The following is a 15,414-nucleotide window of genomic DNA, read 5'->3' on the forward strand; positions in this document are numbered from 1 at the left end:
GAGAGAGCTGCAATCCCGATGTCCAAACGCTTGAGCTCAGATGATAACAGAGACAGGTGATCATCCTCTCTTAGGGATAGGACATTCCAGGCACCCACCCGAAGGGACCGCCTCAGGTTAACCCAAGGAGACCGCCGTCTGGTGGACGACACCTCAGCACCACTCCGACACACTCTCCCGCAATCTGACCCAGGGATGTTACCCCGTGGTTTCCCTCCTATCAAAGATTGGGGGTCCCGAAGGCTTTGCCCCAATCCCATCATCCGGTGAGCTGCCCCTACCTTCAGATTATAGCCTTTGATGTTTATAGCCTTTGATTATAGCCTGGACGTTGGCCTATTGCAACTTATTTTCGGGTGTTTTTAATATGTACGTTGGATTTCAGACACAAATTGACAGTCGAAGAGGGAGTGTTCAGTCCGGGAAAGAGCCAATCGGGATACATCATGTTGGCAGAGCTCTGGCGCTCATCGTTCCCCTCCTTCCACGCTGATTTTTAAAACATGACAACCATTGCTGATGTTCTGAGCTCTACTATTTTTTCTCAGTTGTGTTTATGTTCAGTGTTTGATGTAATGAGTACTCCCTTACTCGAGTTCATATTTTTTGGATAGACGGCAACACTTACTGGACAGCAGTTCAGCGATGGCGACCGAACGGGAATAAATGCGGCCGTCGATGGGTTGAAAATCTTGTTGAAGTTAGGTTGTCATCGAATTCCAGCTTAGAAATTTAGTGCATCGTCTTCATCACATTAAGAAACCCCAGTATATGGGAAATGAGCACATTCCTGCCGGCGGTTTCGGAGGAGAAACGACAAAATACGTGCAGACGTTAACTGAAATAATAATTTTTTGAAATAAATCTGTACTTTAAATACAATGTTTCTTGTTACATTTTTGTGTCAAATTCACCTTCTGAGGTAGTCAGCATGTGCAGAAGAGGGTTTTACATTGCAGACGCTGTTTTCGAGGAGTGGCATTATGCCTCTCAGCGGTGACGGTCTGTCGATGACAGACGTGATGACGTCAGCGAATGACCGATGATGTCATGATGGAATTACGCCTCTCAGCGTTGACGTCACACGTCACCATGCAAACGAATGTAAAAATTAGAAAATCGCCCAAAATTCCCAAACCTGTCCGTCTGGCACGATCTCACATAGCCGATGCTGTTCATTAGACCACAGACCATCCGCATGCCAAAGGTCGCGACAATCCGTCCGGCAGTTTTGGAGGAGATATGTCACATTGTGACTTTTCCTGGGAAAGTCACATTTCCAACCTCGCCTCAAAAGCCAGTCGCCGACTGGGAATCCTCCGTCGTGCAAAGTCCTTCCTCGGCCCTCTTGAGCTCCTGACCACTTACAAAGTTTTGTCCGTAGCCTGATGGAGTACTGCTCTCCCCTCAGGGCTGGTGCTCCTGCCTCCCACCTTTCTAGGCTTCACGCTGTCGAAACAGGGCATTTAGTATCATCGGCATCTCCCGCAATGAAGCTGAGTCGTTGGGCCTCTCACTCAATCACCGCAGTTTGGTCGGTGGTCTTTCTGTCTTCTACCGTCTCCTCTCCAGCCTTGCCCCCCTCCTCTGCTCTCTCTGCAATTTGTCCCTACCACATTTCCACAGGGTGCTCAAGGTCAGCCAACAACCCCCTTCTGGTAAAACTACCAAAATCACGAATCACTGCTCACCTTCACTCTTTCATTCCTCTTTTTTCCCGCCTTTGGAATAAACTCCCTCACTCTATTCTTTCCCATTCTTCCCTCCAGGCTTTCAAAACAGCTGCTCACCACCACCTCTTATCATCCCCCATCCAAATCCTCGATCTTTTCTACCCCCGATAATCCACGCAAGCCCACTTCCTTCAATTGCCCTGCTTTCCTTCCTGAAAGTCTCTGTAATGTCCATCTTCTCTTCCCCATGTTCCCTGTCCCATCCCCATCCCTCTCCCTTCCACAGATCTCCTAATGTGTCTGTTCCCCACTGTTTTGTCCCTCCCACTCCCTCCCCTCTTGTCTCATGCCCCCTTGCTGTGCGTTGTGTGTTTGCTCTCATACGAGCCTCAACAAGGTATACAAAAAAAAAAAAAATTACACGGACGTAAACAGAAATAAAATATATATATATATATATATATATATATATATATATATATATATATATATATATATATATATCACTGTAAATGGAAAAAATTTTACTCGGGTGAAAAAAAAATTGAAAAGAAGATATATATATATATATATATATATATATATATATATATATATATATATATATATATATATATATATATATCTTTTTTATGTATGCTTGTATGTATGTATGTTTCCAGTGTGTATATTATATATATATATATATATATATATATATATATATATATATATATATATATATATATATAATATACACACAGATACACCCACACATACATATATGCAAATATACTAGATGACCCGTGAACCCGTTGAGTTCCTGTTGTGACAGCGGTTGATGAAAAAAGAAATCATTTCAAGAAAAAAAAGAAGAAAAAAGATAGCTCCAGCGAACTATACCGCTGGGGTTGTTTGCATTGATCAAATACTCCCGAACAGTTCTTGACTGAATCGGGAATTGATTTTTTAAATAATTTTTTTGTTGCCCGATTCGAACGAAACTTAATACTGCACACCACAGGAGAATGGTGAGTAAGGCGGCACTAAAATGTTTGCGCTATCGCGTACCGTTTTGGCTGTATTTCAGAAACATACATACATACAAGCAGAGAGTTTTTGTAATATATAGATAAAACTCTAACTTGATGAGACAGAAAGGCACAGGTTGAGTCCCATAACAGTATGTATGTATATATATATATATATATATATATATATATATATATATATATATATATATATATATATATATGTACATCTATATACAGGGTGAGTCAAAAGTAGCGCCTGATTTCTGTTTTTTCGGCTGTCAGATTCTTTCTGGGAAGTCATGTTGTTAATAATTGTCTTGCAGATGATTAATTGTCGTACTTTATTAATTTTTGATTTTGTTTTCCAGGTTATTGCTGCGAGTTTGGAAAGTTACTGAATTTGCACCAAATTGAACCATGAATTACCTTTCAATGAATCAATGCATTGTTACCGTGAAACATTACAACAAATGTAATGAACAACCAACGATGGCGGCGCACCATTTGGCACAGGAATTCAATATTAACCCAACTCAGGGAAGAAACATGCGATTGATTGTCGAGAAATTTGAAGCAACAGGGTCGATAGCCACTGCAAATAAGTCCGGTCGTCTGAAAACGGCAACGAATGTAGCTAAGGCTGAAGAAGCCATCAGAAGACTGGAACAAAGTCCGCAAAAGTCAACTCGCCGTTTATCTGCAGAGTTGGAAGTGAGCCAATCAAGTGTTATCCGTATCCTTCACCAGAAAAAAAAGGAAACCTTACTTTCCATGCTTACTGCATGCCCTTCATGATGGAGATGATGAACGCCGTCTTCAATTTTGCGGAGTTCTTAGCTAAACTTCACGAAGAGGACACAATGCTAGACAACATCTGGTGGTCAGATAAGGCATGTTTTAAGCTTAATGGCACAATTAACAGACACTATTGTGTCTACTGGGCTGCGAATAACCCAAGAGTGACAGTTGAGATGGAGGTAAATTTACCTGGAGTGACAGTTTGGGCAGCCATATCTCCATTAGGGAAAATTGGACCCTTTTTCTTTGAGGGATCTGTCACTGCAGAAATTTACCTGGATATGCTGCAAACCTTCTTTTGGCCCAGGGTACAAGATCAGGACTGTTATTTCCAGCATCATGGAGCTCCACCTCATTATGGACATTATGTTCATCAGTGGCTTGATGAAAACTTTCCCAGAAAGTGGATCGGCCGCCACGGTCCGATCGAGTGGCCGGCACGCTCCCCAAAATTTACACCTCCAGATTTCTTTCTTTGGGGGCTCATGAAAGACCTTGTTTATCGTGAAAAGCCTCGTACCATTCAGGAATTGAAGGCCAAATCACTGCAAAGTTTGAGGAAATTGATATCAAACTCTGCAGACGTGTGTGCCGCTCTGTGCCTGCTCGGCTGCAATTGTGCATCGATCACGAGGGAGGGCACTTTGAAAATAGCAAGTAAAACAGCTTGGTACAGTTCAGTAATAATTTTTTCTTGAATAAATGGTGAGATAAACATGTCATTCATTTATTTCTACCTTCTTATACACTGTAATACAAATAGCAAACAAACAATCAACTGACAGAAATCAGGAGCTACTTCTGACTCATCCTGTACATCAATTGCAAATCAATCACAGACCATGAGCCTGAATCGCGAGTCTTTTTGGATAAACGATTTTCAAAAAAAGTTCTTTCATGGTATAGATGTTGACGACTCATGTGTGTTTCAATTTACTCATTCTATAGTACCTCAATGCATTCATATTAACAAGCTTTAACTCATTCAATTCACTTTTTCAGAATAAGATCCTTTTCACCTTTCTATATCTCGCATTGACAAATGCAAGCAGTGTGTGTATATGCATCTGTGTATGTATGTGAATGTAAACAGTATATGCTCCCATTGTACGTTCGCTTCTATTGAGGAAGGTGAGAGCCATTATACAGCCGTTGCTTTTTAATATACATTTTATATATTTCATGTATCGATATTGTACCATGATCTCATACATTGTACGATATTGTACCATGATCTCATACATTATACCAAATGCATTCCTGCTGTTCTTGTAGACCAAGAAGGAGGCTTATTGGCAGAAGCTTGCCACCATAAAGATCGCCCAGAAACTACGTCCATGACATTCAATTTCTTCCGTGTGTGTGTGTGTGTGTGTGTGTGTGTGTGTGTATTCACACACACACACACACACACACATACAAGCATATATATAAATATATAAAACTCTCTAAATTGATGAGACAGAAAGGCACAGGTTGAGTCCCATAACAGCAAATACATGATGACCTGTTAACAACAAGCATCATCTGCCAAATGACCACATTATCTTTACCCTGCTGATCACCAGTTAAGAGGTGAGGTTGCTGTCAGGAAGGATAAATTAAACAAAAGTAGCAACTCTGACCCGAAATGTGAAATTATGCTGATGTCATGCACATAGTTTGGAGGTGATGCCAACATCACCTCTAAACTGGGATGGCGTCCGTGGGGCACCGGGTCTGTGAAGACCGAGACTTATGGTCACAAATAAATGAAAGCAGAGCATCAGATACAGAGGAAATTAGACGGAATTATAGTTTGGGGTAATATACCTATTGTGTACACAAAATGCCAGAGTTTGACCCCAAATCCATCCCTGCAGAGTGCATACACGTACCCATTACCTTGTCTTCCCTGACTTGCCGAACAAAGTTTTCCCCTTTTCTCCTCTCCTCCCACCCCAACCCCAACCTTACAATACCCTTTGCCTTGTCACCTCGTGCACTTGAAGCGAAAAGCAGGGTTAAGCATTCGGTTCACTCCTGTATGTCTGTCCGTCCATCCACAAACGTCAGATTATGATCAAGGAATACCTTAATTTCAATTGAATGTTAATTTTGAACACAAGTCGGAACATGAATCGGAAGACAAGTTTGCTGTTTTAACGTGCATTGGCTCAATCTGAATTTGTCCCGATCGCACATGTACAGATAGCTGAGTGAGATAATGTCTTTACTCTGCCTGCCTGGTAGTCAAACAAAATTGAAAATTATTCCAAACAGGAAACGTTCTGTTTTTAAGGACGTCATAAAGGACACAAACAGCAGGCATGAACATCGAATGTAATGTGTTAGATAGAGTGGTGTGATAGCCACTGCGTCAACAGCGGTAAACTTCCGGAATGTTTTTTTTTTATGTGACCTTTACAATCTTTATTTCATATCAATTTAATTACATACTTGAACAATGTAGGACACAAATCACCTTCTTATCCCTTCCAAAAAAATCTCCAGTTTTGCAGTAGTTGGACTTGTTTCAATAAGGGAGCGTATGAGACCAACAACGGCGGTAAACTTCTGGAATTTTTATAAAACCTGTAAAATTATTGTTTTCTTTCAATTGAATTATACGCTTGTTCTTAATGGTTTTCTTCATTTTCCACCCACCTCCACCAATCCTGATCACTTTACAATGGAATGAAAGACTTAACAAGGTGTTGACTCCAAGACTCCGTTTACATGTGTATGCAATCACTCTTTCAAAAATCACAATCTACTTGTAATATGATTTACAAACGTATGCACGATCGATTGCAAATTGAAAAGCAATGTGGAATAACACGAACATTTATCAACACCTGAGCTCGCAAGTGTATTTTAATGGTATTTTACAAGTTGTATTTCCACAGTGCTCAGCGTCGCTCGAGTGTTGACGAGCTTGGCGCAAGGATGCAATTAGTGGAAATATTCTGTGGACCAAAACAGAGCAGCTTTTTGCATGGAGTGGAAATGCATGCCTTTACCTCCTTGAACCCCAGCGGCCGTTTTCCCAGCCGCTATTCACACCTACATACTGTATATCTGAGCATCCAGTTTACCGGCTGCTATTCAAACCTCAATATACCTGAGCGACTGGATTTTTCTCCATGGAGCCAGGGTGGGGGAGCCAAAAGTCCAAGGAGCTCAGGGTTCAAAGTGTTAAAAAATAAAAATCCACCATTATTTTTGTCCAATCAATGTGAATGTCCAGCGATTTTCAGAAAAGTATTGCTTGTCCACATCGAGATGCAAAAAAGTTTGCAGTTTGCCATGCAACGGCATAAGCTCGATCAAATAAAAACAACAAAATGCTGCATAGTGTGGGGGATGCAAGCATGAGCAACATGAAAGAGCAAATGGCGGATTGTTCGAGAATACCAGAAATTGCCAGAAAGCTATCTATACGAGATGAATTCTGCAAAACAGTGTGTTTAGGGAAAGCAGTCGGAACTGGTAAGATCTGGTGAGAGATGAAGAGAGTTCATGCCAAATTTTAATTGCTTTCGTATTCTATACTTCTTCACGTCGGTCCATGTGCTGAACTGGTTGAAGGCCTAAAGTAGTTCCAGGCTCAGAATGTTCAACGATCATCAAGCATTCCATTACAGTTTTATCCGCATGCCTCTGAAGGGCTTTCATCTGCAGTTATGTCAGGATTTGCTTACTGCGTGGCCAGCAGTCCAAGCGCTAATACAACTTCGTCACTGGATCATTTTTCCACCGGTTGAATTTTAAGCCCTTTTCAAATAATCTGTCCACTGTATAATTTTGGTCGTTATATTCAATTTTATCTTCTTCTTTCCTTATTTCCTGTATTTTGTATTTATCTGTAATAACCTTGGTTAGACCAAGAGGATGGTGCACTGGTAGCATGTTTACCCTTTAGCTGCCTGGAGCCTGGGTTTGATTCCTGACATGACCGTAAACTGTTGGTTTGTGCTTCACAGGAAAGGAGTTGCATCACACAGTGTGCCATCCCTGAAATGCGTGTTAATCTCTCTCTCTCTCTCTCTCTCTCTCTCTCTCTCTCTCTCTCTCTCTCTCTCTCTCTCTCTCTCTCTCTCTCTCTCTCTCTCTCTCTCTCTGAGTACAGCCTTATGGCTGCTGGTTGCATCATTGGTTAGGGACGTGGCTATGCCGCTGATGCAGTGTCCCTATTACCAGTACACTAGTACTCATTTTGCCGGCCTCAGAAGGATGACAGGCTGAGGGCTGAGTCAACCCCACCTGGTATTAATTCATCGACCAACAGAGCTTGAACTCAGGACCCTAGGATCGCAAGTCAGCCACCCTAACCGCGAAGCCAACACCAGGCTCGGCGTTAAGCTAGGTGTCCCATCTGCTTGCATTATTTGGTGGACGTAAAAAGTCCTACGGTGTCTTACACAAAGAGTAGGCAAGTTATCACCGGAGCCCTGAAATAAATAACAAATTGCTGCCAAAATCACCATCAAACGTCATGCCTGACCAGCCGGTTCATGGAATATGTGGGGTGAACACATTTCCTGACCAACCTCACGATGAAGTGAGAATAATATTGGAGCTGTTCAAGAAGTAGTCGTAGTAGTAGTAAAAAGAACCTTTGTTCATGGTCTTACCCAGAGCAAGTGTATGTACAATGCACCACACCAGCAGCAATAGGGGTACCAGGGTCATGGCTTTCATGTCTGTTGTCTGCAGAGCACACGTAATAAACTTGTATCATTCATTACAATCATCATCTCAGTGATAAATTATCATTTTCATCAATAAAATATAATCACTGCTGCAATGCCATTATTCATGTCCATCATCATTAAACCAAAGGTGAGCTTGTTTAGCATTCCCATCAAAACTGATTGCTCATGATGCTCAGAACTCACATGCAACATACCATATACCATACATGTTTTTAAACCCATATAACATACATGCACAATTCCTGTATACCATCATGATTAATTCCCATATACCATACCTGTTTACAATGCCTAGAGAAAGTCTACACCCCCTTTCAAATATTCCACCTTTTGGTGCCTTATAGCGAAGAATTGCATTAAATCACATTCAATCAGACATTTGAACCGTTATTTACACATCGTAACCCACAACTTCCAGGTGAAAAACAAACTCCACAAATTTCGTAAAATTAATTAAAAATACAAAACAAGAATATCTTGGTTGGATAAGTGTCCACCTCCATATAATTACAATTGTAAATTAACTCACGTATAACCAATCACCTTCAAAATCACACACCAAGTTAATTGGCCTCCACCTGTGCAAAATTGTTGTGATTCTGATTATTTCAGGATAAAATCAGCTGTTCCTGTAGGTTTCCTTGGCTGGACAGTACATTTCACAGCAAAGATTCAACCACGAGCACCGCGGAGTTTTCGAAAGACCTCCGGGATAAAGTTGTGGAAAGGCACAGATCAGGGGATGGGTACAAAAAATATTTCGAAGGCATTGAATATCCCCTGGAGCACAGTCAAGACCATCATTAAGAAGTAGAAGGCGTATGGTGCAGCCAAGACCATACCTAGATCAGGCCGTCCCTCCAAACTGGATGACCAAGCAAGGAGGAGACTGATCAGAGAGGCCATCAATAGACCAATGACAACTTTGAAAGAGCTACATGTCTTTATGGCAAACACTTGTCACTGTGTGCATGTGACAACAATATCCCAAGCACTCCACAATTCTGGCCTGGATGGTAGGGTGGCAATAAGAAAGCTGTTACTCAAAAAAGCTCACCTCGAGTCCCATCTGAGGTATGCAAAAAAACATGTGGCGAAGGGTTTTGTGGTCTGACGAAACCAAAATGGAATTTTTGGCCTCAATCTAAAACGTTATGGTTAGCACAAACCCAACACAGCACATCACCCAAAGAACACAATCTCTACTCTGAAGCATGGTGGTGGCAGCATCATGTTATGGGGATGTTTCTCATCAGCAGGGACTGGGGCACTTGTCAGGATAGAAGGGAAAATGGAGCAAAATAGAGAAAAATCCGAGAGGAAAACCTGTTGCCCTCTGCAAGAATGCTGAAATTGGGACGGAAGTTCACCTTTCAGCACGACAATGACACGAAGCACGCAGCCAAAGCTACACTGGAGTGGCTCAGGAACAAAAAGATGAATGTCCTTGAGTGGCCCAGTCAGAACCTCGACCTCAATCCAATCAAAAATTTGTCGCATGACTTGAAGATTGCTGTCCATCAACGCTCCCAACACAACTTGACTGACCTTGAACAGGTTTGTTTAGATTTTAGAAGAATGGACAATATTGCCAAATCAAGGTGTGCAAAGTTGGTCGAGACCTATCCCAACAGACTCACAGCTGTAATTACTCTCCAAGGTGCTTCTATCAAGTATTAACTCGGGGGGGGGGGGGAGAGGGTGGACACTTATCCAACCTCGATATTAAAGTTTTGTATTTTTAATTCAATTTTCCGAAATTTGTGGAGTTTGTTTTTCACCTGGAAGTTGTGCGTTCCGATGAGTAAATAATGGTGGAAACAGTCTGATTTAATGCAATTCAATTCCAGAATATAAGACCAATTCAATTCTTACCATAATGTTGAAATCCCATAATCCAGATATGTTTGTCCAGTATCTACTAAATCTAATGTCGTCACAATTGTCTCCCACCCCATGACAAGGTCGGAGACGGGGGGGGGGGGGGGATATTACAATGACCTCCGTCCGACCGACCGATCATCCGTTCTTGACGTATGATCCGTCCATGTACTTTTGTGCACGTGATATTAAAAAAAAACCGTCGAAAGGCTTTCAAATCGCAGATATCCGTTCCTCACGACATCATCTCAACTCGATTCGATCACGGCTGTGATTGGGTGAATTATGGTGCTCCAGCAACCATCTCTGGTAATTTGGCTTTCTTATGCATTGTTTCAAAAACGGTTCAAGGTTCAGATTTCATATTACACAGATCTGTTCATCGTACCACCCAAAATGTGGGGGACCTGCTCCTTGGTCACATTTAAACGTCTTGATGTGGAGCAATTTTTAAAAAAAAATTGTGCACATCTTTATTTACAAGCTCCATTTTATATGAGCCTAAGATCAATATAAGAATAAAATAAAATAAAAACATTAAAATACACTCATATTTAAATAGTAATCCTAATTGTCAATTAATTTCATAATGTCATGGCATTTGATCATGAGAGATCCTTTTCATGACATTCCAAATCGTCAAATCAAATCAAGGGAGTGTTCCACTACCAAGCAGCTTGTAGAGCGCTCGCCAAGTGGCTTAAGCACTCACGCAAGCACTCCAATGAAACGTCATGACGTCATTTGAACGCATATATAATTGGCACCATTCAATGCCCACAAAGTTTCATCCAGACTCTTCATAACTGGCAAACTGGCAACGTCAGCCAGAACTGAACGGTATGGATGATGGGTTCCAGCATGGTCGTGGAGATTGTTTCAGTTATGCCCTTCGGTTTCGCTCTGGCCTTTGTGTTTGATTTATTATCGTGCCTGTAGATAATACACAGGTAGATAATAAATATTTATTTATTATCTACCTGTGCCAAAAATAAAAAAAAAACCTCGAAAATGTGCATCAATGGCTCGAATTGCAACACCTGCAGTTAAGGACGAACAAGCTCCACGAAATAATAAGGTTTGGGTGAAAGAATGACTCAAGAGAAGGACTGAAAGAGACAAATATTTCAGGAACTCTTCGTGGAAGGTCAAAAATTAAGACCACCCCCCCCCCCACACACCCCCTCACCCCTGGACAAACGACGTGGACACATTTCTCCAGGAAAGTTTGGATGTTGGAAAACTATGTCCAATAGAAGAACAATACACACTGAGAGGTTCGATTCCATTTGTTACAATAAGGAGAGAGGAAGGAACACTTGGGGTTTTTTGAAGGATGTTCTGATCCTCTCCGGCTCTCCCATTGATTCTCCGCTTTAAACTGAAAGTTAAAAAGTATAAACTACATTAGTTATGAACGATAGTATGGAGGAGGCTTTTTGGAACATTACTCAATAGAGCGCCATATATACGCCCTATATAACGAACAGCACTGTCTGATTTGCCCAAATTGCAAACATATTACAACGAGTCTGATATATAACTAATGGTGTGCGAGATACGAGCACGCAATGAAGTAGCCCTAAAGTGCGCACTGTTGCTAGTGGCCCTTTAATACAGGATCAACGAGTGTGCATTGTAACACATTCTACATAATGCGTCCTATTATGTGTCACATAACGGGAGTGAAAAATTGCGCAGAGGCCACTGATGTGGAGCGCAAGGAGACATCGACACGTGGACACAAACGACTGGGGAATGGCGATCGGTCGAGGGACGAGCGCACAATCATGAGCGCAAACACTGAGTAAACGATGCAAAATGAGCAAGATACATCATTTCCATGCACAACGACAGAGTTAGTCCAAAAGTCCTTCTCGGCGTGTTAAAGCCTCTGCTTGGAGGACACCGATCACTCGTACCTGGACTCAAGTCGAGGACAGACGAACTTTGGGACGAACGTCGGATGCGCGAGTCCGGGTAAGGTTGGGCGAGGCCAGGAGGGGGAGTCCTGGATTAACCAAGGGATGGGTGTGGTGGAGGAGGGACCCGTGGTGTGTGAGAGACCGGGACTACAGCTGGACTCATGGGGAGAGGACGCCTCCCAGCGTTAGCAACTGAACCTTCTGAGCAAAATGCCGTTACACAATCAGTTTCGGACGCAGCGCTCTTCATTTACGAGTAATATCTTGAGCGCTTTGGAAAGAAGGAAGATGTTAATTAATTTGGTAAAAGTTTTGAGTGACAATAAGGTAAAAGATGAGTGATTTGTAAACCTTACCTAATAGTTGAGGTTGTGCGAGTTTTTAAAAGGTCGGGATCGAGTTACTTACACAGGTGAGGAACGAATGTGAAGAATGTTCGATCAACAAAAATCTTCGCCGCAGTGCGAGTACCACCTGAAGATTCCGTTAGAGCGCAGATTTCTTGCAATGCGATCTGATCACAAATGTAAACAGGAATCATTATCTGCATCATTGATCTTCCCAAGACCTTTATTGGTCAACAGTGATATTTACCTCTGCCACCGAAGGCGGACAGCGATTAGGTGTGTGAATACTGTTTGTCTGTGTCTGTCTGTCTGTGAGCACGATATCTCAAAAAGTTGTGCACGGATTCGGAAGAAACTTGGTGGACATGTTGGGTGTGTGACAAGGACGAATTGATTCGATTTTGGTGAAGATCGAATCTGGATCTGGATATGAGAATTATTTAATTTTTATTTTAAAAGTGATTCTCCACTATTGAGAGATTTGGCCAAAAACGATATAGTCCTGTATAGCATGATATTTCAAAAATGTATTGGGCCTGATATGTTCTCATGGATCAGGCATTGCGTGGCGGAGGTATGCACCCTACCGAGTGCCCCCTTAAATTTAAAATTGTGTTGGTTGGGTGAGGTTGAAGGGGTTAGAAACGTTTGTGGGTATGGATGGAGGATGAAATGAGATGTAATGGTGTTTCACTATCTGCTTGAATCCCTCGAGGAAAGAGTCTGATTGAACAGCTTCGCAAAGCTGGAAGAGATGAACAAGAGTTGAGGTGTGCGGACAGCCTGTATTTGAGGAGTCTAACCAAGTCCATGGAAATCCATGTTTGAATTTCAAACTATTTTAACATTGTGGAAGAGAATTCAGAGTTTTGGAAGAGAGCACTCCTGATGTTCATTGGATATGTGTAGATAGATTGGGGGTATCGATGGTGTTACGATCAAAGATGATGTAGATACAGTATTCCGTAAGATTGTCCTGAATAGATGGAGCCAAAGAGAAAACGAGAGTGCATCAAGAGCAGGTCCCTCGGGACACAAGGATAGAGAGACGAAGGGAATCTCATGAATAGCCAGATACGTTCAAGGTTGATGTACGATCTGTAAGACAAGATTTGAACCATTCACAAAAGCTGGTGCAGAGAGAGATACCAGAACAGGAGGGAATAAATAAGAAACTAGATGGCATTCATAGAATACTTACCCTGCACAGTCTTGAGAAGGGCTTGGTGCAAGCCAACATTTCTGGTGGCAAATTTGTAATTAAAATTTTTAAATTCAATTTAAATGTAAGACCAAATAAAATGGGAGTTATCATTGGAGTTATCAGAAGGAACCCGAACAAGCAGAAAGCAAAGATGAAGTCATCAGGAGGAGCCTGGGTAGGCCTCGGGGTTCAACTGCTACGCCTCTACCCTCAAACCCATCCAGGCACAGCCAAGTAAGCCTCATTCAAAAAAAAAAAAAAAATCAAAAAAAATAATCAAGAAGAACCTCGATTTAGAAAATTAAATAAATCTGGCTGCCAGACCATGCATCCGATCAGATTGAAATTTATAACATGTATATTCCCCATCACGACTTGACCTTAATTTTGAAGTTTCATGTCGATTAATGCAGCCGTTCAAGAGAGAATTTTAAAAATATTTTCCTTCAATCCAATATGGCTGCCAAACCATGTGACCTTCCAATTATTAGCTCACCTGGAACGCAGTTCTGGAAAGCTTATGAGATGGTGTGTCGTCCGTCCATCAGTCCGTCCACAAATACTTTCAAATTCTTCTGTAAAACTACACAAACTGTGTGGAAGAAACTTTACCACAACGTTCATCATCGCGTATGTGCCAAAGTTTGTTCATGGCATTAAAAAAAGAAAAATCGGGCCCAAAGGGGGTCTATGGGGGTTGCCCCCCCAAAATAGGCATTTGCTTTCTTCTCAGAAACTACACACACAATTCTGATGAAACTTGACCACAACCTTACTCACCCGTGACATACCAAAGTTTGTTCACGGCATGAAAATAAATAAATAAATTAACAAATTCGGGGTCTGAGGGGGGCTACGGAGGGAGCTTATGCAGGATGCAGGGGTTGCCTCCCCCCACTCCAAGAGATATTTGCTTTCTTCTCAGAAACTACACACACAATTCCGATGAAACTTGACTACAACCTTCATCACCCATGATGTACCAAAGTTTGTTCACAACATTAAAATAATTGGGGTCTCAGGGATTATATGTGGGGGTTGCCCCCCCCCCCAAAAAATATATTTGCTTTCTTTTCTGAAACCACACTCACATTTTCGATGAAACTTGACCACAGCCTTAATCACCTGTGATGTACCAAAGCTTGTTCATGGCATGGAAAAAAAATCCATAGGTATTTACATTCTTCTCCATAATATATTTTATGGGTCATCCATGCCTACCAGTGGTGCCTTGGTTATCTTATCCAGCTGCTATCAGGTGAGCGCCCAGGGATATTGCCACGATGTTTCATGAATACTCTGGTATCCCCAAGGCTTGGAGATCATGTGTGTGAACTTTCTCCTCGATCTGTGAAGTGTTCTGGAGATGTGAATTTTTAAAGGTTTTGGGGTAAATCCAATATGGCTGCCAAACTATGTGACCTATGACATCATCGGTGGGGAACCTTTTGTTGCTCATAGAAAGGTGGTCATACCTGTAAGGTTTCTCCTCGATCTGTTCAGCCATTTTGGAGAAGATTAAAAAAAATAGCTGCTAAACCACAAGACCAATGACATCATAAATTGATTTCTGTTGACCAATGTATCCCTAAATGACCCTCAATAATTTTCATACTGATCGGATGTAGTGTTCTACTTATGCAATTATGATGTCATAACAAAGGCATCTATGATATTAAAAAAAAAAATCACACTTATTTCCCATGGGAAGTACTTGACAGGTGCCAAGTTTCAATTTTTCCCATCAAGCGGTTTCAGAGATAGAGGACCAACGTTTCTCCATTTTTTCAAACATGGCTGCCACATCGTATGACCTATGACGTCACAATCATCATAAAAACTATTTCGCATGCATAGTCACACCTAAGGTGAAAAT

General features: G+C 41.6%; 1 protein-coding gene across 4 annotated transcripts in view; it reads right to left on the reverse strand.

The window, feature by feature from the left end:
• The window catches only part of LOC147012683 (collagen alpha-1(XIV) chain-like), a 168,562-nt gene that overhangs the window by 139,815 nt on the left and 13,333 nt on the right, over positions 1 to 15,414 (reverse strand). For 3 of the 4 annotated variants that reach the window (XR_015051032.1, XM_085853765.1, XM_085853768.1), the window contains exon 3: positions 8,101 to 8,176. Coding sequence is in view for 3 of the 4 variants with exons in the window: in XM_085853765.1 (XP_085709891.1) it covers positions 8,101 to 8,176 (76 nt within the window). In the remaining variant the exon portion in view is untranslated. Of the gene's footprint in view, positions 1 to 8,100; positions 8,177 to 11,984; positions 12,085 to 15,414 lie in introns of those variants that run through there. The other variant, XM_085853766.1, reaches the window with a different exon arrangement.

Source organism: Eptatretus burgeri, chromosome 14 (assembly GCF_056783735.1).
Source record: "Eptatretus burgeri isolate ZD-2024b chromosome 14, Ebu_testis_v1, whole genome shotgun sequence".
Lineage (NCBI taxonomy): Eukaryota > Metazoa > Chordata > Myxini > Myxiniformes > Myxinidae > Eptatretus > Eptatretus burgeri.